Source organism: Neodiprion pinetum, chromosome 5 (assembly GCF_021155775.2).
Source record: "Neodiprion pinetum isolate iyNeoPine1 chromosome 5, iyNeoPine1.2, whole genome shotgun sequence".
Taxonomy (NCBI): Eukaryota; Metazoa; Arthropoda; class Insecta; order Hymenoptera; family Diprionidae; genus Neodiprion; species Neodiprion pinetum.
Window position 1 is genome coordinate 30,670,841 of NC_060236.1, and position 23,973 is coordinate 30,694,813.

General features: G+C 38.2%; 2 protein-coding genes across 2 annotated transcripts; one reads left to right on the plus strand and one right to left on the minus strand.

Annotated features, from left to right (window-relative positions):
* On the plus strand, positions 1-4,336 carry Rip11 (Rab11 interacting protein). The gene is made up of 7 exons (XM_046625616.2): positions 1-290; positions 872-910; positions 1,244-1,490; positions 1,594-1,969; positions 2,057-2,280; positions 2,369-2,801; positions 2,869-4,336. Exons 1-7 carry the CDS (start codon positions 260-262, stop codon positions 3,043-3,045), a joined length of 1,527 nt encoding a protein of 508 aa, XP_046481572.1. The 5' UTR covers positions 1-259; the 3' UTR covers positions 3,046-4,336.
* On the minus strand, positions 3,510-20,229 carry LOC124218791 (uncharacterized). The gene is made up of 10 exons (XM_046625615.2): positions 18,924-20,229; positions 11,998-12,321; positions 10,736-10,963; positions 10,236-10,544; positions 9,827-10,126; positions 9,418-9,723; positions 9,009-9,311; positions 5,325-5,472; positions 4,773-4,933; positions 3,510-4,679 (listed from the first exon to the last, which is right to left on the minus strand). Exons 1-10 carry the CDS (start codon positions 19,051-19,053, stop codon positions 4,357-4,359), a joined length of 2,532 nt encoding a protein of 843 aa, XP_046481571.1. The 5' UTR covers positions 19,054-20,229; the 3' UTR covers positions 3,510-4,356.
* Positions 20,230-23,973: the final 3,744 nt, after the last annotated feature.

The following is a 23,973-nucleotide window of genomic DNA, read 5'->3' on the forward strand; positions in this document are numbered from 1 at the left end:
TGGATATGAGCGTTCTCACTTGCTGGCCGTCGTCGCTTCGTTGTAAAGTTTCCACCGTTAGCGGCCTGGCAGGCAATCGTGTGTGTGAAATCGCGTTTACTCGAGCCGAGCCCAGGATTCGTTCGCAATCGCAATGCTGCGGTTTCAATTGTTGTCCCGGTAATATCGCTGCCTCGAATAATAGTGCTTGCGTCGATGACTGGTGATCCAGCTGTGTGAGATTAATAACAGAGTCATCGCCTGTCGAAGTATCGCCAATATGTGGAGTCCGACGCACGTTCAAGTGACAGGTAGGTCAGGCAAACGCGTTTCATGTTTATCATCGCATTTACCGTAATGATAATTCACACCGTTATATATGCATATCTCCACTGTCAGCTATCTGTTATGTAAAATTGAATTTCGAATGTATTATCGCAACGCACAATTACGCCGCGTTCCAAGAATGCGCCGTTCTGCCTGCCGTCACCGTTTAACGGTATTCGACTTGTTAGTTAACTCATTCGTTTATTTACTATTGAATGGAAATATTGTCGTACACCGCCGCTTGTGCATCATCACTCTCGATCATTTATGCGTTCAATTGTTTTACGATTACACGTCTGCGTGTAACGTTTTTAAGCTTTACTTCCTGAACGCACCTCGGGATCTCTACGATTAAATATACGTCGAGTTATTCTTGTGTGCTGCATTCCTAACTCATCCGTATACCGTAGGCACGATAATGTAGGTCGAGCAAAATTACTAACATCTAAATTCTTGCTTAGTATAAATGGTGAGAATATTGTAAAATTTAGACGCTCCTTATCACATCTCCTATTACCCGTATTATAATCTCTAATTAACTCTATGTTTATTTTATATTCCACAGTCCAGAGAGCCAAAGGATTACTCACTAAAGGAAAAAACAGTAAGACTGCGCTATCTTTATTTCACATTCATTTTTATCTAATGCTTTATTTTCAAATATTTCTGTTTCTTTTTTTTAATTATATTTTGCTACTGAAGTCATCCCCACACCTTTATTATTATAATCGTAATGACTGTTAGTTGTTCATTACCATACAAGGTATTTTCATTGGAAACCTCAATGTGTATAACTATACACATGCATGAATACATATGTATACTTTAATTAGATTACCAATTGCCCGTAACACGAGCGGAGCATAAGGCACCATGTCTGACCCCACAATTAACCCTGTTGTGTAGTTGAATAACCATCATTTGATAAATTGTTCAGAAACCAACGACTGCTTCGTGACTATTGCGCTTGGAAAGGAAAAGTACCAGACTTCGGTGAAGGAGAAGGTACCAGATAACGTAGAATGGCACGAAGAATGCGAACTCCAAATACCCCAGCAGGGCAACACGGCCGAAGTTGTCCTCACAGTGCTACACAGAAACTTTTTAGGAGTAGACGAATTTCTTGGTATGGTCAACATACCACTTTCGACTTTTGACGTTTACGAAAGACCGAAAAATAGATGGTGTGTATTTGCACAATCTTATGCCCACAAGAAAATAGACTTACACTGTATGAAATCTAGTCGTTCTTTGTAACGAGCCGCTAAGTTTAACTTTGAATTTTAGGTATGTTCTTAACACAAAGCCAGGTAAAGAAAATACAAAGGAGAGAGGTGAATTGGAGGTAAAAATCGGTTTTATAGTGAAAGCAGGAAGTCTGATGGATCTGAGTAAGAAGGAAAGGCACAAAAGTTCCCTTGGCCAATTGTCTTCGGCAGCTCACTCGATCGGTGGTAGTTTGCTGAGTATTGGAAGTTTGGAGAAACGCAAGGGATTGAAAAAGCTAGCGAAATCAATCGGCAACAAAGTAAAAGGAAAGAGCAAGTCAAAGCTTGACCAAAACGGGTTAGATGAAAGTGAAGAACATGAAATACGACCATCCAAACAGGAACCTGGAGAAGCAGATCCTGGTGTGATAAGCGAAGACGAGGACGAATTCACGGTAATAAAGACTGCATCTTTTGTTTCACACATTCATCAATTTTTTCGATCTGTTTAATTGAATCATGAATATCTCTCATGTTCCCAGTTCGACGATTTGTCCCACAAAAGTTCTGCATCGTCTCTGAATGCTCCTAACAATGGCGCACCTAGCGAGCCACAAACAACACCTCCAATTACGGCAGTGTCAGCGCCAAACAAACCGCCCCGCTACACTGCACCAGCTCAGCCTCCTCCATTTCCTCAAAATACGAATGAGGATGAATGGGGTCAGAAATTGTATGGAAAGCACGGAAGCAGTACGCTGAAAAGGTAAATATTTAAACCTTGATCAATATTCTTTCGTCAGTCAAGTATTTGTGAACATTGAAATTTTTTTTAAATTTATATCTCATCACAGATGGGAAGAAAAAACTAAACCAAAGATACAAATCGACGAGCCAAGAGAAGAGAGGGAAGATATATCCTCTAACATTTTCAAAGCCAAGGAGTTTACTGAGCCTCCATCCCCTGCGCCAAGGGACATTTTTATAACTACAAAAAATACCAAGGAAGAAAAACTGCCAGTTACCAAATCGCAAAAAGATGAAAAACTGGTGTTAAATACAAAGAATTTGAAGGATGACAAGTCTCAAGCCCGAAGTCCGAAGGAGGAAAAACATTCTAAGAAAGATAAAAAGAAAGATAAGGAACAGAAGAACAAAGACTCGAACGACTGCGGACTCTCATCAGAGAGAATCATTATCGGTGGTGAAGATTCTGTAAGAAATCTTGCCCCGAAAAGCCGATTATCTAACGAGATATTGAGCCAATTCGACGGAAAATCTCGAGAGGTATGCTAAAAAATTTTTTCTCCAATTAAATGATTAAGTTGAAATGTTTAATTTAATTTTCTGTCAGGATTTGATCGAGCTGACGCTACAGCTACAGAGAGAAGTTGCGGACAAGAAGAAAAGGCTTGGTGACCTAGAAGATTACATAGATTCCCTTTTACTTCGCGTAATCGAAAGCTCTCCCCGATTATTGCAAAACCCTTACCAGTCTCAAAGGCGTTTGTCGTCGCCCGGTCACCAATAGCTTCCATATTTTTATAACACAAACTGGTAATTTTCAATATATTTATTTACTTCCCGTTGCGCCTGATTAATTATAGACCGCTTTTTTTAACCACTAGATATTCGATTTGTGTGACCAATCGGTATTGTTTCTCAGAGTAATGAGATTCTATTTTATTCTATTTTCATAAGCTTTACCATGTATATTACTCGACGGGTTCGTGATTTATTTGTAATAATTTTCATTAGACATTAGGCGGTCGTATTACGGATTAAAATCTGGCAATACTGAGTTTCTCTTTTAACTTTCAACCTTCGCATTTCTTAACCTTCGTTTTCTATTTCCCCTTGAAGAAATCATTAGTGTAGGGCAGAATAGAAAATCTTTTATAACGTTATAGACATGTATTTATTTATGACTAACTACGTGTAAAACGATCCGTTGTGTCTAATTGTAAGACAAAAGAACTTATTTTTTTGGGGTGCTTGTTTATAAATTCGTCACTTTACGCGTCTTCCCGAGAGAATATTATCTCCAAAGGGATTTCAAAAACGTAACAAACTGAAAACAAACCAAAACTATTTCATTCTGATGAGAAAAAACTTCAATTTTCTATCAACGGTTGAACTAATAATTAATCCCTTCACAGTGCACAGTTCAACTTCGTTATTTTCGAAGAGTTTGTGACGAGTAAAAATGAAATTAAAATTTAGAATAGTGGAAAATAACTACCTAATTGACTCGCCTTTCGGCTTGATTCATCTCCGTCCACATATTGAATTCTCTCACCTTCCCTCCTCCCCCTCTGCCCCAAAGAAATAACAAATAGAGAGCGAGGGAAGTAAACGTGCCTTAGGTATAATAAGATTTAATTCAACATAACAGTGTTGACGATGATAATGATAATATTAGAACAAAAACAAACGATTATATTTTATATCAATACAATGATAATAATAGGAAATACCCTGAATAATGTTTGTAAGCAGGAAAAGTTTTGGCGCGGTTTCACCCATGCGACCTATACACAACGCTACACTCTTACATCATTTCTAATTAGACTGGATGTAAACGTACTTATTAGACAGTTAAAACGTATTAACATTGAAAGAACAATTCCTTCTCTCTTATGCACTTATAAAATTATATATATATAAAAATAAAATTGCCAATTACAATAGTGACGACCAATTTTACAATGGTTACGTTGCGTTATGCATAGCTTTAAGAAATTGAATGGAAAATTAATATATATATATATCAGTAACGATAATAAAATTTTTTCGACAAATCATCAACAATTTATTTATTACACGAGGTGAAAAAAACCTTTCAACTTTCCGCAATGTTTTCGTATATCTCGTTTTGTCGTTTCGGCCCTTCGTTTGATGCGGAACTTAGTTTGTTATTTATGCTTTCCAAATCTTGTAAACCTTGTTCGCTGAACTGAAAATTGATTTTGTTGGGTCCCTCGGTGTAGCGTTCCGCGGATTCGCTGTTGTTCCTATTTCTTTGATCAGCTTTCATCGTCTCGAGTATTTTCGGCGTCCGTTTAATGAATATATGCGTTCGGCATACTACTAAAACGACGACTATGATCATCAAGAACAATATCAGCGACGTTAACGCGCCGACTATCCAACCGAGTCTTGCATCTGCAACGAAACAATCGTAACCTGCTGTAGCTATTCAATGTATTTAGTGGCGACAAACTGCGTAACTAATATTATATTTTTTTGCATAATCACCTGTTGACGTGCTCAAAAGCACAACCGTGGCTGATCCCAATTCTGTATTTCCGTGCGCGTTGCCGCCGGTAAATCTGCACGTCCATTCGCCGAGGTCATGATCGTCGAGCTTGAATTGCAACACGCAAAGTCCGCTGGTGTAATTCATCTGAACAGCGTATCTATAAAACGCCAATTTACCGCATCGGTGATCGTCGACACAATTTATCCTCAGTTGTTTACTTGTTTTTAGGTTTACGTTTCGTTTTCGTTTAGCATAATTGAACAAAAATATATCAACCACTCGAGGTGATTTTTAGAAAGTGAAAAGCTTATACTTTTCATTCTCGTCACTTAGTCATGATTCTTCCAATTCAAATAAAAACTTCTATCGAATAGTTACACAGATACGATCGACTCGAGCTTGCAAGATATTTTGCTCACCGTCCAAAACGGCTTACCTTGAATTTTTAGATGAATTAGTTTAAAAATAAAAATCCCTATCGAATAGTTACCCAGATACGATTGATTCAAGCTTGCAAGATATTTTGCTCAGCGACCAGAACGGCTTACCTTGAATTTTTAGATGAGTTAGTTTGTCGCAGATGGACGTTTGGGGAATGAAGCCAATGACATTGAGCTTTCGGAGGCACCGGTCGTAATCGGCAAGCTAGACTAATCTTTTCATGTGGTGTTGTCCAGAGCGCGATCATCACTGGTTCTATAAAAATGACAATCATTAAATCGAATCAATTTAAATACATACCATCATCGTTCGTACTTATCTTATTTTATATTCCCAGTCACCGCGAGTAGAAAGCTTTGAAATGCACCCAGCTCTTCTTCATGGCCATGGATATGAATACATAAATGTGTACACATACGGATTACTGATTGCGCCTATACCCAGAAACCATTGTATACCATGGTGCTTGTTCGTGATGAAAGCAATATGTATGATCAACTACGTTACGCGAATATCGCACGAATTATACATTAAACAGGTAAATGAAGTTGCAGCAATGAAAAGATAGTAGACGAGCGTTTCCACATGTTTATTAACTATCATATTCAGTATTTTACATTACACATTTTATTAGAACATTACGTGCATATCACACTTTTCTCATTTCGTTATACCTTTGAGATTGTACGAAATGAATTAACTAACGATTAAAATCCTTGGATCATATTGATATGTGTTATATAATAATGTTATATATCTGTACCGCAGATTTGTGGCCAAGCATGAACTGAACTATAGGCATAACATGTGATGATCCCAAGTTTGTGTTTTCCTTTATTTGTTGTTTCAAAGTTTTGATATCCATCCCTTCGACAACGTGCAAAGTGTATTTTTTTTTTATATATAATATAGGTATGTGTTTCGTTGTGGAATGTCTGCAGAAACAAGTCTTACATTATACGTGCGTGGTGCATGATCAAACTGCAGCTGAGTGCACCTGCGTAACTCCAACATGAACAAAGTTAGTTTCTGACAATTGACACGTGTATCTTATACATTTATTAGTGCCGGTATTTTTCACTTAAGAATCACTTTGGTGAAAATTAGTTCCATCAAAGGTTTTCGTATCTATGCACACATATGTATTTCCCAATCAGTGGTTTTCCTTCATCAAAAACATATATCATAATTCACCAGAAAAATTTTTGCCTTAAGATTATCATACTCGAATCTATCCGCATCTACTGATCTCTAATATTAAGCAAAAATTTATTTACATGGTGATTACTCATGCAAATGGCAAAGTGAACATATTGTGACAAATGTAATGAGATAATCCGTGTCGCAATGCACCTATACAAACGACGATATTTACTATTGAGTCGAAACTCTAAGACTGGAACTTTGTTTTAACTGTTATACGGCAACATGCTAACGATGAAGATTTTCATTTATGACGCTAACCGATGTATATTTTATACCTACCGGCATTATGGACGTCATAATCAATACAGATTAAATAAATACGAGAAACAAAATGAAATAAAATGATAAGTAAATAGACGCACTTAAGTATGACTGACGCAAATCTGTGATGTATAGTTGCATGTATGAATAATGTCATTACAATATGTATGTACACATACATGTGTAATGTACCCGATTCACTGCACCATCATTATTCATGTATTCACTATGCTACCTTACCTCGCTGATCAGATTTGGGAACCTACAAGTTATGTATAAAGTAGATTAATTCTCAGTGGATGTTTAACACAAGACTGAATTTAACGTACGATTAAATATCACTTATACGGTAATGTAAAACAATAATACCAACAATAATGATAGAACTAATTTGTCATAAGCATCTGTGTTTTTTCGCATCATAATGATGCATAATCACGCGTTAAAAGCGCAGAATTTTATTTTTTTTTAATAATATTGTAATAGAAACGATTTGGTTCATGGTTCACTATGCGAATAATTCGACAAAATAATTAGTTTACAATAATATATAGTTTCGACTAGGAACCCCTTGCCGTTAAATACAACATAGTGATTATTATACGTCCATGCAATATGGATGCATGTAATAAAGAAAACTATATATATTTAAATAATTATCTATTATACACACAAAAACTTTCAATCGCTTATCACTCGTCGCGTTCTGATAAAATATAGCTACATTGCAACTACATCGCGATATGAATTAAAATAAAGAATGCTCTTATTTATCATTGTGACACCGGACACGGAGACACAAACTATTGACAATCGATATGTTTAATGATAATCAGAAGGGTACACATATACAAATATGTATATCTGTATAGTTATTTTGCGAGTTGCAACAATACTGTGATGCATAAATGTACCCTATTTACATATATAAGTGCGAAAAAACACATTTATCCGCAATATTGGTGATCTATGTATCGATTTATGAAGGTCTCCCTTTTTTTCTAACACGGCAAGATAATTACATGTATAGTCTATGTATATATATTTGTATATCTACACTATACGTATAAAGTATGTGTATCATAAATTCATTCGAAAATCGATTTTTTTTTCTATATAAATATGTATCTAATACCCTAATTACATACATGTATCTGTATGTATTTTTATTTTTTTTTTTCGTCCAAACGCCGATCCGCAAGAATCTCAGTTTTCTCCTAATAATAGTAAATGCAAAAATCAATCTGACAATTACTAACGATAATAACTAGTAAGAAATCGTATGGATAATAATGACAATGAATTACAATAATGAAACGATGCCGATAACAGTAGTGACGATACTAATACAAATAATAATAAAATAACAATAATAATAATGATAGGGATATTAATAGTAATATTAATAATAATAATAAATGCAAAATTTAATCATTTATGGCAATAGTCTAGGAAGTTTACTTTTGGCGTTATAATAATTTGCCACGCTGATCAACGAACCTATAAAAATCACAAAAACAAGAATATTGATCCTTGAGATATTTTCTCGAGACGACGTTATTCATAAGATATAAAAAAAAATGAAGATTATAATACAACCCAGAATGGAGATAGCATACTCGAAAGTATAATAAAAAAAATCCGGTTTTATTCTTAACTAATAATAATTAACGGCATTTTAATAAATTTATTTTTATGTCAATGCCGTAATGCAGGTGTCAATTTCAACGTGTGATAAGAGCAGACAGCAATAGATTTTTCACTAAACGTAAATTTATTTACATTCACCACGAATGCACACGCACTATACACCAAAGGATATGAATCGACATTTATCAATTATGCCAGTACTGTAGAAATGGGAAAACTCTGAATTTTCAACGATTTTAGTCGCGGATTGAAGATTGCTGAGACTAAAGTCGCGAGGTGAACCGTTAATTGGATCGGTCCGCCATTACGGCGTATTTAATATATAGCTTAAATCTGGATTTTTAGCACGCATATTTTGTCCCCGACTTTGACAATAATTTAAACCGAGCTGTAAGGTAATCACACGGAGTTACGGTTAAACTTTCTTCCTCTATGTGAAAACGTCTGCACCGTCCAATCTATGGAGGGTAGAGGTTAGGAGAAGTATCTCATATTCGTTTTCATCTGAAAACGTGTCGATCTTCCGATTTCGATTAAATCAATTCAGGTACGGGTACCTGATTACCGGTATTAAACTCTAAAATCAACCTCCAGTCGACACCTGTACATATACGACGATCGTTTGACTCTCTATAAACCCGGGGGATGGATTATTCTCTAGGATTCAATGATACCTGGTTGAAGTAAGCTCAGCTTCGCTGGGGGTGCATCCGTGTAATTTTGACGGCCACGTATTCTCGCACCGCAAGTCCAAAGTCCCTCTTGTTCGGCAAGGGCGTGACTGAGCCGCACGCTGCAATCTCTGCTCTCGACACCAGCCGCGGGAAATTGTTTAACGACCACTGTTGTATTCGAATTTTCCGGCGTCAACGACCATCGGCATTGTTCAACCCCTGACGAGGTGACGCACCGCAAGAGAACGCTACCACCGGAGGATATTTGAATGTCCTGCGACAACTCGGAAAACTTCACCTCGTCTGCAACAAAATTTATGATATGAGAATGAATTTGCTCAGAGAATTAGAAAAAAAAAGGCTATTCGATACACGACTATGCGAAGAACCATTACAACGTAGTACGTACCAACTTCGAATACGGTAAGTTTGACCAAGGGTGAAGACTGCATTGCGTTTTGCGATGGTAGATAGACTTGACAAGCCCATAAGCCTTGTTGCTCCCTGTAGACCTGAGGCAGCGAAAGACTGCAATCGCGACCCAAGTCCCCCTTGCTTGCGAATTCTTCAACAACAGTCTCAGCGTCGCTACCAGTGAGTGGTTTCCAAGTCCAGGCGCATTTCTCGACTCTGACATTCGTAATGCAATTTAAATTTGCCTCGGTACCAATTGGCACTGACGTGTCTTCCGGCGTCTCAACGAAGCTCACTTTGGCTGATTGAGAATGAGAGAAAACGAGGAGTCGAATTTTTAAATACTGTTCAAAACCTTGACCAAGACCGTACGCAACATTACTAAAACAGTTGTACTCCTTTACCTGGTGGTAATAGCGTCACGACTGCAGGAGGAGCCTCGTGCAAAACACCATCCGGTGTTAACTTGACCCCGCAAGTCCACAGACCCTCTTCTTCGTAAAGAATATTTTTGAACCTCACCGAACAATCGTGATCGCTGTCTTTGCTCGGTGAAAATTTTTTTACCGTGATTGGATTTTTGCTGGAATTGCTCGGTTTCCATGACCACTCGCACCGCACAACTGGTTTGTTTATTGAACACCTGAGTAGTACGGTTTCACCGGCAGCTATTTGTATGTCGCGAGAAAGTTGGACAAATTCGACTGTAAATCATAAAATGACATGATTTTCTTTTTCTTCAACCTGAATTAAAAACGTCATAAATGTCACTGTGCAGCGATATTATACGATCTTTAAATCATGTTAGCGTACCTTCCGAGATGAGGAAACGAATGGGACTCGATTGCGCGAAAGTTGAATTTGGATTGACGCGTGCGCCGCAAGTCCAGTATCCTTCCTGTTCCGGTAACACATTTTTGAATTTGATACTACAGTCCCGGCTGTCGTCGCCGAATGCTGGGAACCTTTTAACTTCCAAATTCCACGGCTGGGATTGATTCAGCTGTCGCCACGACCACTGACACTCTTTTACCGAGGTATCGGTTTTGCACGTTATTTGGGTCGAAGATCCAACAGGGGATTCAACGACTGTCGGGCGTTGGATGAAAGTAATCGGCAGCTCTGTTAATTCGAAAACAAACGGGTGAAAATTGTTTCGAACATTCAATACCAGATGGTGAAGATACCTCTTATTGCATGGTCCGCGTTTTATCGCGTGTATAATTGAGTGCTGTTTAATCGACTTTTGTAAATCAACAAAACGTTTATCGTGTCACGTGTATACGGACATGAAGTAAATTCAACAAGCTTACCGTGATCGCTGCTAATTATCGTCAACTTCGCTGGTTCCGTGCTTATAAGTTCTGCCGAGTTTGACTGTCGAACGGCACACGTCCAGTATCCAGCCTGTTCGTGTTTAGCGCTTGAAAACCGCACCGAGCAATCGTTACTGTTGTTTCCAAATGCCGGAAATTTTCGTATTGGTAGAGATTGCGTCAACGGTGCTGACGCTGTCGACGAATTTTGATCATCCGGCGTTACTGAAAAAGATACATAGTTTCAAGACATGTTTACCCAGCGGAAACGGTGAGACTGAGCAGGCTGAGTTAACGACTGCGCATGCGCAAAATAATTCACCTCTATTGGTGGCGAAATAGCAATGCCACCATACTTTTATCTACAAAACAGTGGAGCCAACTTAATCAAAACGAAGCATGAGATGTCAAACTCTCCTGGGTCAAGTGACTGAAATAAAATCGAAATTATATTGGTAAAATGACTTATAGCAGTCATCGGTCATGAGTCAGTAAAGAATAAAAGTTCCCGAAGCGTTATCGAATCACTAAACAGAAAGTATTTGAGATCCACTTGACCTAAAAAAAACTCGCACCGCCGATACAATACCCCATAAGCCGTATTTGGCAGCTCAAGTTTAACAAGGTGGCCAGCCTGCATGAAAACTCCACAAAGTTCGCGCTTGCGCGGTCTGATGCGCAATCTGCCAAGTTTCACGGGTTTCTGTCAGTACAGTAATATCGTGGATATACGGCCACTATAGAATGCTAAGATTCTGATGTATAGTTGTTGGTGAGAATGAAATGTATAAAAAAAAAAATGACAATCGGTTGACATCCTCGTTCGCCACGCAGGTGTTCGTAAAGTATAGATGTAAGGTATTACATAGGTATTATGCGCACTGGTATACATGGGTCTGAAACTCGTTAGTTCATTGCACCATAATCCTGTACGGGTGAGTCTTTGGGTCGTTGACAATTCCCTCGATGATCGTTTAAGGACTGAATCAAGGTTGTTTCAAGGTATCTCGGTTTATAAATAGCGTGAAGTTGTTCTACTGGTTGCCGGTTGCAGGGAGCCGATAACGTACTCACGGAGTGACCCGTTTCTAACTTCACTCACAATCAGTCGATCCGTGGACCCGTTTTGCCACATCCCTGGCCTCATGTCCGTGGGAAGCCATAATTTTTCAGCTTCCAATAAACCGTTTTATCCCATCGATTCTCCTTATCAATATTTCGCATCGAAGCATACTTATAATAAGGAAAAATCTACTCACTGGTGGATATTGTCGGTATTTCGCTCATGTCGGGCAACGGTAAATGTCGAGGCGGTAATGGCTGCCAGGACCATTGGCATTCTGCAACCGGATTTACAGTCCTGCATGGAAGAAGTACCGACGATCCAAGCTTACTCTCGGTGTGAACAGGGACATCCGAAAAGGATATTTGCACAGGCGGTATGTCAGTTGCCGGATTAATGTCGTCGATAATACTGGCGATCAATTCTGTTATCGCTAGTATACTCGGCGACTGCGTCGTAGACTGATTGTCGATCGTCACAGTACCGGAAGCGGAAGCATCCTCCTCCGGCATCGGATGCCCTGAAAGAAAAGAACCAATGTATGGTTAAGCGAGGCAAAACATTTCGTGTTATTTTATTTATAATATTCTTCAGGTTTACATGTAAAGAATGAGGCTAACAGAATTTTGGACTAATTTCCTTTGCGTTTCATCGCCACTGCGCAGCAAATAGGTGGCGAGGAAAAATTACGTGAGCCAATTGCGCAAATTTTTCTTTGCAACTCTCTTTGAATGGATTTCGCAGAATTCATTGTTGAGGATTATTTTATGTCTGACCAAACACTGTGCCAATTATCGTACTTCGGGTCAAGGAAAAAGCCTCGCAACTTCAGAGACACCAGGCAATTGTTTGCAGTGGTCGTTCAAAAAAAATTGTCCACAACCACCGCAGCTTCTTCTTTTAGGTATTGTATTGATACGGCCGAAATGAAATGAGTCAACGTGAAAATAATCCTTTGGGTACAGCTTTATTATCGCATATTACGGTGCGATTGAAAGAAGCTGGTGACACTGTATCGCGCGATATAATATGTGTGTCAGTAAAATCGTTTGTAGCATTGAGGTAGGTACGCAAGTATCTTCACGTTATACGAATTTATGACGCGTTCCAATTGTCGCCGTGTAAAGCAACTTTGGATATATGTGGCACGTACGTAGCTCATTGTTCAAAAAATAGGAAAAATGTTTTTGTCTTGTTGCTATTGCTAGACAGTGTAACATACATACAGGGCTCATATTCACCTCGGTATATCCAATACACTAAACTTTCACAATGTTGAAAATAATTTGTGTGTATAAGCCGGTAAATATTTCGTATGTATATTGCACCTGCATTGTACATTGATAATAAATTTTACTGGAATTCTGTTTCAGGTGAATCTTAATTTTTTAAATAAAATTGACTCTGTTCACCTTGACTATGCAGAAGATTATCTGTCTTTAAAAATTTATTGTTATTCATTTTCAACGTATGTTCCTTGCCGCGGAACATTCTGCCGAAAATGTTAAAATTAACATATTTTTTTACAACGGTGTACACAGGCATATGTATATTAATGTATAAATAATTGCATTGAGTCAGGGTACCGAAACTGAATATGCACCATCGTCGATGTCGTTTCACTTTGTCTATATAGGTGCAGTGCAACATATATACGTACAACACAAGCGACATTGTCCTTAAGTTATGTGACTTGGTCGGTGACGTCGTAAGGTCGTTCTCACTTCTCATTAAGAAATCCATTCTTGTTCTTCTTGCAGCCTTTACGACGCGTTCGCTACCTCGCCGTCGCCGTAGCGAAGCGCATTAAATGACGCTTGTATACGATAGACAGTTACAATAATTTATTGTACAAAATGCGTTATATTACAGTGAGTATGATAAAACTAAAGCTGATGTTTCGTCTCCGTACTTATCATCAATTCTGACAGGTGAAAAATTTTCCTTCGTTCTTAACTTTCGGATTTAAAAATGGACCACTTAAGCTTATCATACACGTAACTGGATTTGGAGATGATTGAATAAAAATTCTGAAACTAAAAAATTTTCAACAGATAATGAGGGAGTGTCGACGGTTGGTTGTGAATTCACTAGAATTGACTAATAAACCTGCGAGATATACGGTGAAATTCATTTCTCGTGATATTGCGTGTGCATGATTTGAACAACTGTTGAAATGTCTTTCTGTATACCAGGAATCTTCTTCTTCGTGGAAAATCTTCGTCACAGATCTCCTCGCGTCTTACATACCGCGGTAATGATTCGACGGAGGTGTGACGTATTCTGAGAATACTTATAGAAATATCTGCGATTGTTCTAAGAAGTAATAACTAGGTGATAAATACACGCATTACGGCGATAGAATTCGGGTTTATAATATTTCTAACCAATAATTATATAAATCACGTCGTAGAATTTTGTCTTTAGACGGACAACTGACAGGTTAGAAAAACCGCTGAAAGATTTCGTCACTGCGCAAAAAAGTTTAACTCGAGTTCTATTTTGCGAATGGAACGTATGACGGAATGTTCGTACATCGTTCCAAAGTCCTTGACCGATGTGTAAAATGCTCCCGGAAGTAAGCCGCCGACTTGTTATCGAAAAGATTCATCATAAATTGTATGTATGCCTAAACATCTATTTTGCACGAGACTCCGAGAACTGTTCAATGCCAAAACACGCGGGGAATTTTTAAGTTTCCCGCCAGTAAATTTCAGGTCACGTGTGAACGTACATGTATACAGTATTTTATGTCCACAACGACAAGATTTTCGATTCCTAAAGCTGTTCGACAGCAACGTTTTCAACTATAAGACGAAAGAACGTACATACAATTGGGTTGAACCCCAAAAGTTTTTCTCATTTGTCCAATTTTTTAAAAAACCAATAAACGCGGTTCATTAATTCCGGGATTTGAGATGATATCGAAAATTTTCTAGATAATTTATTCAACATCATCAGGCCGTTATCCAACAACTTTCCACACCGAAGAAAATACACGTTTAGCATAAACGCCAATCCATTAAATTGTCCTGATCCGGGTTGTCTAACTATCCGATCTTAGATGGCGCCAGAATAGAGCGGGCACCGGTTTCCATTTGAATGAGATAGAAAGGAGACAGTTTCTACTATTCTCCCTTGATGAGCTAATTCATTCAGGAAACGTGTCCCTCTTTTTCTCCAACCAAATCTTCGTCTCTTTTTCATTTTCATTTACCTCTCCAGCCGGTTCACTCGCACACGTAATACGAGCGCAAGTAGTAAGATTTTTTTCACAGATCCGCTTTCGCGGTTAAAAAGTGGACCGGATTGAACGTTGCCGCTGCTGCACATGGTGGGTTCTGTGAGTTCATCGCGGTTAAACCTGTCGCAAATTTTCATTAGCATTCAACCGGTGTTCTTTGCGAAGCGAACGGAAAGACCGAACTTCCGTTTTAGCCAGCGGCTGCCTGGCTCGCGTACGTCTAGATTTACGAATAGGTATTCACATACATGTGGTGTCTATATAGGCGATGCCTACGTGCAAAGTTTTGACTATACACTGCGCTCGCGGACTGTCTAACTTTTGAATACACTGACTAACGATTAGCTTATCGATCATCACTCATTCAAGAGTCGTTTAAACTGTATAGTTTCCAGTCCAGGAACTTTTATACGATTATTTCGATTCTTTGTATCCCGAAATGATACTTTCCGGGGTCGCGGTTGCGGAGCGAAAACTACTTTACACTATCTGCTAGACTCATGATTCTGCGTTATTATCCATAAAACGGTACCTGTACTGCACAATATGGAACAGTTTATATCCGGTATTACATTTATTCGGGAGGTGATTTCTATTTTGTCAGAAACATTAAATTTTTTTTTTTCACCCGATAACAGACAAGTTATAAAATAACAATTTTGCAAGCAAGAATGTTTTCTTTCTCCCTCCTCCCTCTTCTCATCGAGGATAATATGCATAATATATACAGCACATTGAATACACGTGTATCCGTGAGCGCAAGTATGTAACGTCCATAGGTGGTTAAAATTAAACTGGAAATATTGCAGATTTTAGCGCCGATGACGCAATTGGTTGATTATGATGTTTCGGACAGAAGGCAACATTTCGTGACTCATCCTTTGGTTTATCATCATGTTCTTGCTGTACACCATTCGTATACCTACGTTAACCTTATTGCGCATGTATCTTTATGCGAAATTTAATTGAATATTATTTTTTTCCTGCATAATCGTCGTTTTGTACTAATATCCACAATTTGTCAATTTCGTCAAAGAAAATATGAACATTCACATATGCGATACCGTTGGTTGGGTACATATAAATATATATATATATATATATATGTACTTATATACACTTGTGTATGTTATACGCACAAACTTGAGACCGCAGCGTGATGCGAAGCGAAATTGGATAATTCTCTTGCTTGTTATTCTACAGGCATTTCGGATGAAAGTGAATTGGTGATTAACATAAATTTTGTAGAGGCAATAAAACGGCTCTTTTAAAGAGCCTAAGGAGTATCTGATATACTAGATTTCTTCGGCTCGTGTCGCTGCTATGATGTCCGTAGGCATGTACATACCTACATGCACATGTATAAAAGAATCTCTTTACTGACGACAAATTATTACAAATAATATATAATTCTGTGAAAACTACCGTAGCATCTCTATGTAGAGTTCTTTACGCACAAAATTTGATTTTAATAAGTCATAACTCTTGACCGTGATACTTTTTATTGGAGAAAATGGTAATCGTATAATATTTTGTTACACTATACTTTTACACATCGAAAAATTCAGATAATTTTTAAAGTCAATCAAACTCTGGTCCGTTGATTAAAGCAACTTTGATTTTCACCAAAAAGCTATTATATGCCACCCGAAAGTTTCTCTGAAGTTTCGTAATCCAAAAATTTTTCTCATCGGGAAATAGACCCGCCTACTTTTTTTCACCAGTATTTAACAATTCGCTATCAGTGGAAGGCCGACTTTAAACAACATACACTTAAATAGGGGTATTATTTAAACAATTCGTTCAGGTTCGATAACCAGATGCTGTATCATTGACTACACGTTGAAAGACTTATTTACGCTTATTTGCATAATTCAATATTAAATACTGCAGTCGATATATGAGACAGAATAGAATTTGTCGCAACGATTTTATGACTCTAACAGTAATAGCAGAGAATGATGGGCCCTATTAAGTCGCTTAACCGACTATAAATACCCAATAAGTCTCTATGTCTGCAAACACTGTCAGACGCCAGCCTATTCACGTTATGTATATCTTCTAAATATAGAATTCATGTAAATATTCCTGCGCCCCGAGTCAACCTTCTAGTTTGATACTAATCGTGAGATCTACTAATGTTTTTTAAACATTTTTTTTTCTCCTCTTTCGCAGTGTCAGCGTATGTCCGTTTGTGTGTGTGTGATTCTCATTTCCTAAAGTATATACTTTCTTGACAGCTTTTTCAGCACACACGATATTACAGCGAGGTGATAGAATTTCGCGGTAATACGTGAGTCAAATATGAAAACAAAAGTGGCGTTTATAAGATTAAAATTTTCATAATACACGATGAGTTCCCGGTTCGCGTGTCAGCCTTCGAACGTGATACCGTCAAACTCAAAAAACGCGCTTTCATAAAAATATTCTTTTTGCTACTTTAAGCTTCAAAGTCAAAGGGCGTAATTTGTCAAGATCCATTTGAATTTCACTATTTCACTATTCATCTGAATCTGAAATTTTTCGTGGTATAATTCGTTCTATACCTTGAAGACAATTTTGCTATGGCGCGCAAAAATACCTACGGATGTATTATACTTATTTATACGTTTAGAATAAACAATCAAAAGCGCGAGCGTAATTTATCGTTAAATTCTCTGCAACAGCCAAGAGGAAATACCGTAGAAGCACGTTAAAGTATGTATCCTTTATCCTGATGCAGGATTACGTAAGATCCGTTACATACTACAGTTACAATGTCAATTAGTCATTCGAACAATAATATACTATAATTACGCAAGTAATACCTAACCCGCGTTACATACACACATCTCCGTCTCCGTTTGAAGGAAAATTTCTGTACCTGTTGGAACATGCGGCTAGCTGCAAGTGTCTCTCAAGAAACAATGCGAATAAATTGCTAAACGGCTTATCAATAATTCAATGAAACTATAATATAGTTGCCATTTTTCCCTCGAGCTGTATACGTATACTCTCGTAGATATATCATTACGCAGACGAAGTTGAGTGTTACATGAATCGATCGATACATAAAAATGAAACCAATAAAAGGAGGCAAACATCATGGTGAAAATGAAAACATTTTACAGTAAAATGCGCGAATGCCTTAAATCTTCCGGCTAACTTGTTTTCGGTCCGAAACAAAATGCGCGTTCAATTCTATAATAATTGTGTGACGATGACTGGCGATGCAGCTAACGTGAGAAAATATGATGCATTGTCGCATAATTCGTATAGAATCCAAGTCACATTTTGTTTCAAGTCGAAAACAAGGTAGCCGAAAGGTTAAGGCATTTACGCATTTTACTATAAGTGTAGAAATAAAATAACCGGCATGCTCAGCGCTGCGTAAGAAGAAGAGCAAACGTAGGCATGGCAAACAATAATAGTGCAGAGTTTATTGTACACAACGTAAACGATGTATATATGCTGTCAATCAATATGCTAGTAAAATACCGCATTGTGTGAATTTGTTAACAAGTGTACTCCGTATCCGCGACACACGTCACGCAAGTTTATCACTTTGACATAATTATGAGTCATTTGTGCCTGCATCGAACTCTCTGTGTATACAACACGCAACATTCTTCTAACAACGAATTTATCGCCAAGTTAAACGGGGATTTCGATTGCAAACACATAAGTAATCGGTGAAATAAAATACCAAGTTGCGCTTAAAAATTTTTCGATAATTTTCAACTAAGTTCGTATTCATACTCTCCTTGTTTTGCACACCTTCTATGGTTGGATAATTACTCGATTATTTAATCATATCATTCAATCATCGATATTTAATACCCGGTGTGATATAACATCCAGTCAAGTATACCTACTGTAATATTGTTACAATTACTCACCCAATGAATTATTCGTCAGTAGAGCGCAAGCCAACATCAGAAGAAACAAATACATTTTGGCGTGAGGATTCGCAGATGATGAATTAGCAGCGTTCCTTCCGGTGTTGATTAACGACCTGGATACGAGCATCGCGGTAATATTATTTACTTTTTAACTTCTTTACGTATTATACTTCTGCGCGGAAGACGTTGTTTTTTATGAAAACTTCAAGAGACTACAATGTTCATCGTTGTGAGGATTATATGGTATACTTTAAACGTGTGAAATGTGTGAAAAAATAAACAGTTATATTGTTTAAAGAAAACCGTCTCACTTCAATAATTTAAAACCTTTATATTTACAATTTAAAACATCAATCGAAACATTCAAGCATTTGCTTTTAAAACGCCTGTAAAGTCTAGGTTCAAGTTCACCTGCACTATCATGAGCTGCGGGTACACGTATATCGTTATACGTCGTTAATATCGGCTGCCGCATTTACTCACTAGCAGATATCTCCACATTTATTTCGCACAACAATCACCATAACAATTATACGATTATAATGAAGATATCGATAAGTCTCGGCGTTGTGTTCAACGATCATTCGAGTCGGCCTCGTTGCATATTCGAAATTCAAATTTCAACGAGAAACAAAACAACGTACGAAAATAACTGAATATTCTTCTTTTCTTTCTCAACAATTACAATAATTTAAAATACGACGAGCGTAGTATTATTATTGAAATTAAATTGTATGTAATTTAGTTACTTGTTTATTCAATATGACAATTGTATATCGTTACACGCGGCTTGAAGAAGAAATTTGAAATACAGGTATTTAAATGACATACGAAACCAATATTGTGCACATAACCGAACATAATTTTATTTTTCTTTAATAATTTAACAAACAATTATCGTTGTTGTTAATTTCATTTATTTATTTTTTTCAACAAAATACCAACAACTGCGCTCCTGACGGACTTTTTATTACGGTTCGGTTAGTTGCAGCCGTTCAAGTCTGCGGACGAAACGGCGAGATTCGCGTTACTTAATGCCCGACGTCTTTCCGGGACGATTTTTCCGTCTTCGTGCAATCCGTTTGCTGTCCCTGAGCGCGACCAAAGCCCGATTGACTCGAAGGAGCCCCGAGTAACACTGCGTCGAATGAGTCGAATGAAGCAGTTCTAAGTGAACGTGGGTAGTACAGTAGGTACCAGGTAGAATCTTCTCTGTTCACGGGCACGAGACTATTTCAGACTTCTTTCACCGTTGTGTGTTTGTTGAATGTGCAGCAGCACCGGCATGGCACCGGGACACCGGTGGGGGGTTCAGTCGAGGAGTTCCTTCTACCTGCGCCAGCTCACTCGACGATGGTAGGGGAATTCCCCCTGTTACGCACGAGCCAATCGGTCCTACCGTACAGAGGAATTTTGCACGCTCCTCGCCGGATGTGTCGCAGGAATTTTTGAAGCCGACTCTCTCGCGACCATCCGCAAATTTTCAATTCTCGGCAGTGAGAAATTTTTTTAACTCGCTGTTTTCTCCAAAACCTTTTATTACAAACCACGCCATTCCTGCGGTATGAGTTGCTCGAAAATTGAACGAGAAAGAGAAAGAAAAAAATTAAGAAATAGAATTAATTGTACACTTCTTTTCGTTACATTCCATTACATTTGAATCTTAAAAAAACATCGCTCAAATTGCAGGCTTTTTCGTTCAACCGGGTTATAATTGAAAAAATTTCAAAGCTCAGGAATAACGTGACGGTCTTCTTACAGAAACTTCAAGTAATCCTACAATAATTCATGCCTCAAATTTGTTTACACACTGAATATAAGTATCCCGTATCGACGAATCGTTTTGTCGATATCTGGGAGAGCGGAGCTGGGGTCATGGACTGATTTGGCTTGTGGTAGGATTACTTCGGTCTAGAATTTATAGATACACTACGCTAAAAGCATACGTACATTTTATATTATTTTACAGTAATTTCGGGCGTTCATACAAATAGTAAGACAAGCGATACACGACTGTTTCCGAAATGTTCAGATCGTGCAATTTCACGATAAGCATTATTCAGATATATATAATTCGCGTTCTGTCGCAGCACGCAACACGCAACACACGATTATTTGATACATCCAACGAGAGCTGATCGTTATTTTTAATTTCACCCACGCGAAGTCTCTCATGATTGTACACGCACCGTCGCATAATTTTTGAATTAGTCCATCGATTAAAAGACTTATTTTCAACGCAAAGAATTTCTCGATAAATGTTCGAATCCGGTATCGACTTTCATCGAAAATGTTCGACTGGTTTGAACGAAATGGGGATCGAGAACATTGAGTTTTTTTTTTCAAGGAGAATTTAACGGCACAACAGATTGCAATGCTTGCTTTAACCGCGTGCCTGATTTTTCGAATTTCGCATATTTTCACGAACACTGCTAATTATTTAAAGTAGCTGAATCCAGTGCTGCAAAGATAATATACGTTCAACGTAATGAATACTATACCGGCACTCTGCAAGCATGATATATATTTATGTATCCAGCAGAACTGCAGGACTTAAGGATCGGTCAGATTCTCAAGTCAGCTTGTAGCGTATTCGTCTTTTTAGCCCTTGAAGAGCTAAGTGTGGGCAGCTAAGTATAGAAGAGCAACTTTTTCCCAACTGGAATCACGAGCCGTTCGTATATTCATTATAGAATACCAAGCATTCCTTACGCATTCTTTGGGCCGCCCTTTGCCCACGCTACAGGATCTTAACTCTCCCTCGGAATACCTGTCTGAAAGACTTCAAACAGGGTTTCATCCTTTTACACTTGGGTGGAAAAAGTCTCGAGGCGGCTCACGCGGTCATGCTTCAGTTATGTCTGAAAATGGAAATTTCTTAAATCCCGTTATACCTATACCGAATATGTTTAATCAATGTTCTATTACAAGTTAACGACCACGGCCCAATTACGAAGATCAATTAGCCGTAAAAACAATGTTTAAGTACCTTGTGATAACCGTAAGACTGTATACTGAAATCTACCGTGACGTTGTAAGAGAAATTATTAATCAGCGAGAAGTTTATTTTCAAACGTTGTACGTGAGTCACACGGCATGACACATTGAAAAGACGTTATTATGCGGTAATGAAAAACTATTTTGTAAAGAAGTTTCACCAAATATCAATCGAACCGTGTGCACAAAGCCGACTGACCACAAAATCCGATTATTTATATGTCACAGGCTGCACGTTCTACTCGTAATTAGGTACGATGATGAATTCATGAAAGCGGAATAGTGAAACGCGCTTTGTGAAAACTCTTATGGCCTTGACAGTGTCTACGGTGCAGAGGATATTGAGATCATTACACCTTATAATAATTTACGGCGATGGTGTAAAGCCAACTGCGGCTGTCATACGCAGATATAAATATTATGCGACTGCTATTTTCGCTGAACTTTGTTCAATCTATTATACTTATATCTAACAATACAACATCCCTGCCTTATGCTTTATTCAAATTTACAATTTCTCAACTATCTAGGTTGCATATATTTTATACGGCGAAGGCAATATTGAAAAATCAATCTCGATCAATTCATGGATCTTTTTTTTTGTATACCTCCTGCAATCGGGCTTGGGAATTGTTCTTTCAACCTTGTCGTAACGGTGATTTCACGAACATGTATACACAGTCGGCACGTGCTCGATATATCTGTATAGTCACGTAAAAGAGTGATGATGATTTGCTACGGATAACAGGGTTTTGAAATTCGAAACAAATATCTATTCTTTTGAAGAGTGATTCGGTAAATTCTTCTGCCGAAGAAGACTCACGTTGCGTTGGATCTTTCATCGAAATTCAAATATCTTTCCGCTTTCCTGCACGCTTCTAAGAATGATTCGTTCGATGCAAATGACATCAGGCTGCGATAACAACGCTAATGAGATTCGCCAGTTTTCCGTTTGGTTTGACGTCGGCAATGATGGCGAGGTCATTCGAACATTCAAATAATCATCCTCGGATAATTTTTACCAATTGACTACTTCCAACATAAAAGCTCGAGCAGTTTTTTCTTCTAATCGTTGAGATTCTAGTGTGCAGTAAATATTTTTCATAGAATCGTCGTATTACCAGTCCGTAATTATTCTCTTGTATCATTAGACGATAAAAGGTATACAGAATTTTCTAGGTAGACATAATTGCTGTGTAACAAGTAACGACTGGTTGCAATATGCGTTGGGTATAATACAGGAGCTATCAACAGCTTAAAGAATATCGTTTGTGCCAGGTACAGAGGACACGATCAACCCCGCAACTACGTGTATACATTTTAAAACTGGGTGACTCAACAACAAGTGATTATTGTAGGTCATATCGTAAACATTTTAACATTCAAAGAAGACGCGCCGTCGTAGGCGGGTACAAACATTGGCATATATACTTTATGTTAAGAATGACGTCGGTTAATCGGCGACTCCTGTGCAAGTAAGTCGGTAGCAATGAAATGTCGTTGAACTTTTATTTGACTGCAGACAAACAATCGATGATTAAACTCTCAAGGATGCATTTGGCAATATCGTGTACAATACACCGATCGCTAACTATGCTTTGACAAATTCTAAATGCATATAATAAGAAATACACGCCCACGCAGGGCCGTCCCAAAGGCCGAACGCGCTATCCGCATACCGATCTCGTGAGTTTCGTACCGACGTCGTAAGCATCCCTATGAATAACCATGTCGTTCGACAACAATGAAAAATAAACACCACAGTCCAGACGATTCGTACTGACCAGTGACCACCGCCGAAATGATCAACTGAGTTTTCGTATGGTAGTTTGAACATCTTATTGTGCTGCCACCTTTCATCTTGATTTCAAATTATATAGCGCAAAGCTAATTCGCAGCATTTCTATGCAGTGATACCTTCCGGCGATAGATCGAACGGGGCTTGTAATTGGCTGGCACCGTATCGCTCTGGTTATCTGAAGCCAATGATACGACTCCGATATTCAGATCGCGTGGCGATATCGCCACAAAGAAATTTCGGTTCAAGCTC

Excerpts from the sequence above, each read along its gene's own strand:
- Rip11 (XM_046625616.2), top strand. The coding sequence starts at position 260 with ATGTGGAGTCCGACGCACGTTCAAGTGACAG. Across the intron at positions 1,491-1,593 it reads GAAAGACCGAAAAATAGATG|GTATGTTCTTAACACAAAGC; the intron begins GTGTGTATTTGC and ends TTTGAATTTTAG. Across the intron at positions 1,970-2,056 it reads AAGACGAGGACGAATTCACG|TTCGACGATTTGTCCCACAA; the intron begins GTAATAAAGACT and ends TCATGTTCCCAG.
- LOC124218791 (XM_046625615.2), bottom strand. The coding sequence starts at position 19,053 with ATGCTCGTATCCAGGTCGTTAATCAACACCGGAAGGAACGCTGCTAAT. Across the intron at positions 10,545-10,735 it reads GATAATTAGCAGCGATCACG|AGCTGCCGATTACTTTCATC; the intron begins GTAAGCTTGTTG and ends TCGAATTAACAG. Across the intron at positions 4,934-5,324 it reads AACTCATCTAAAAATTCAAG|ATACGCTGTTCAGATGAATT; the intron begins GTAAGCCGTTCT and ends GGCGTTTTATAG.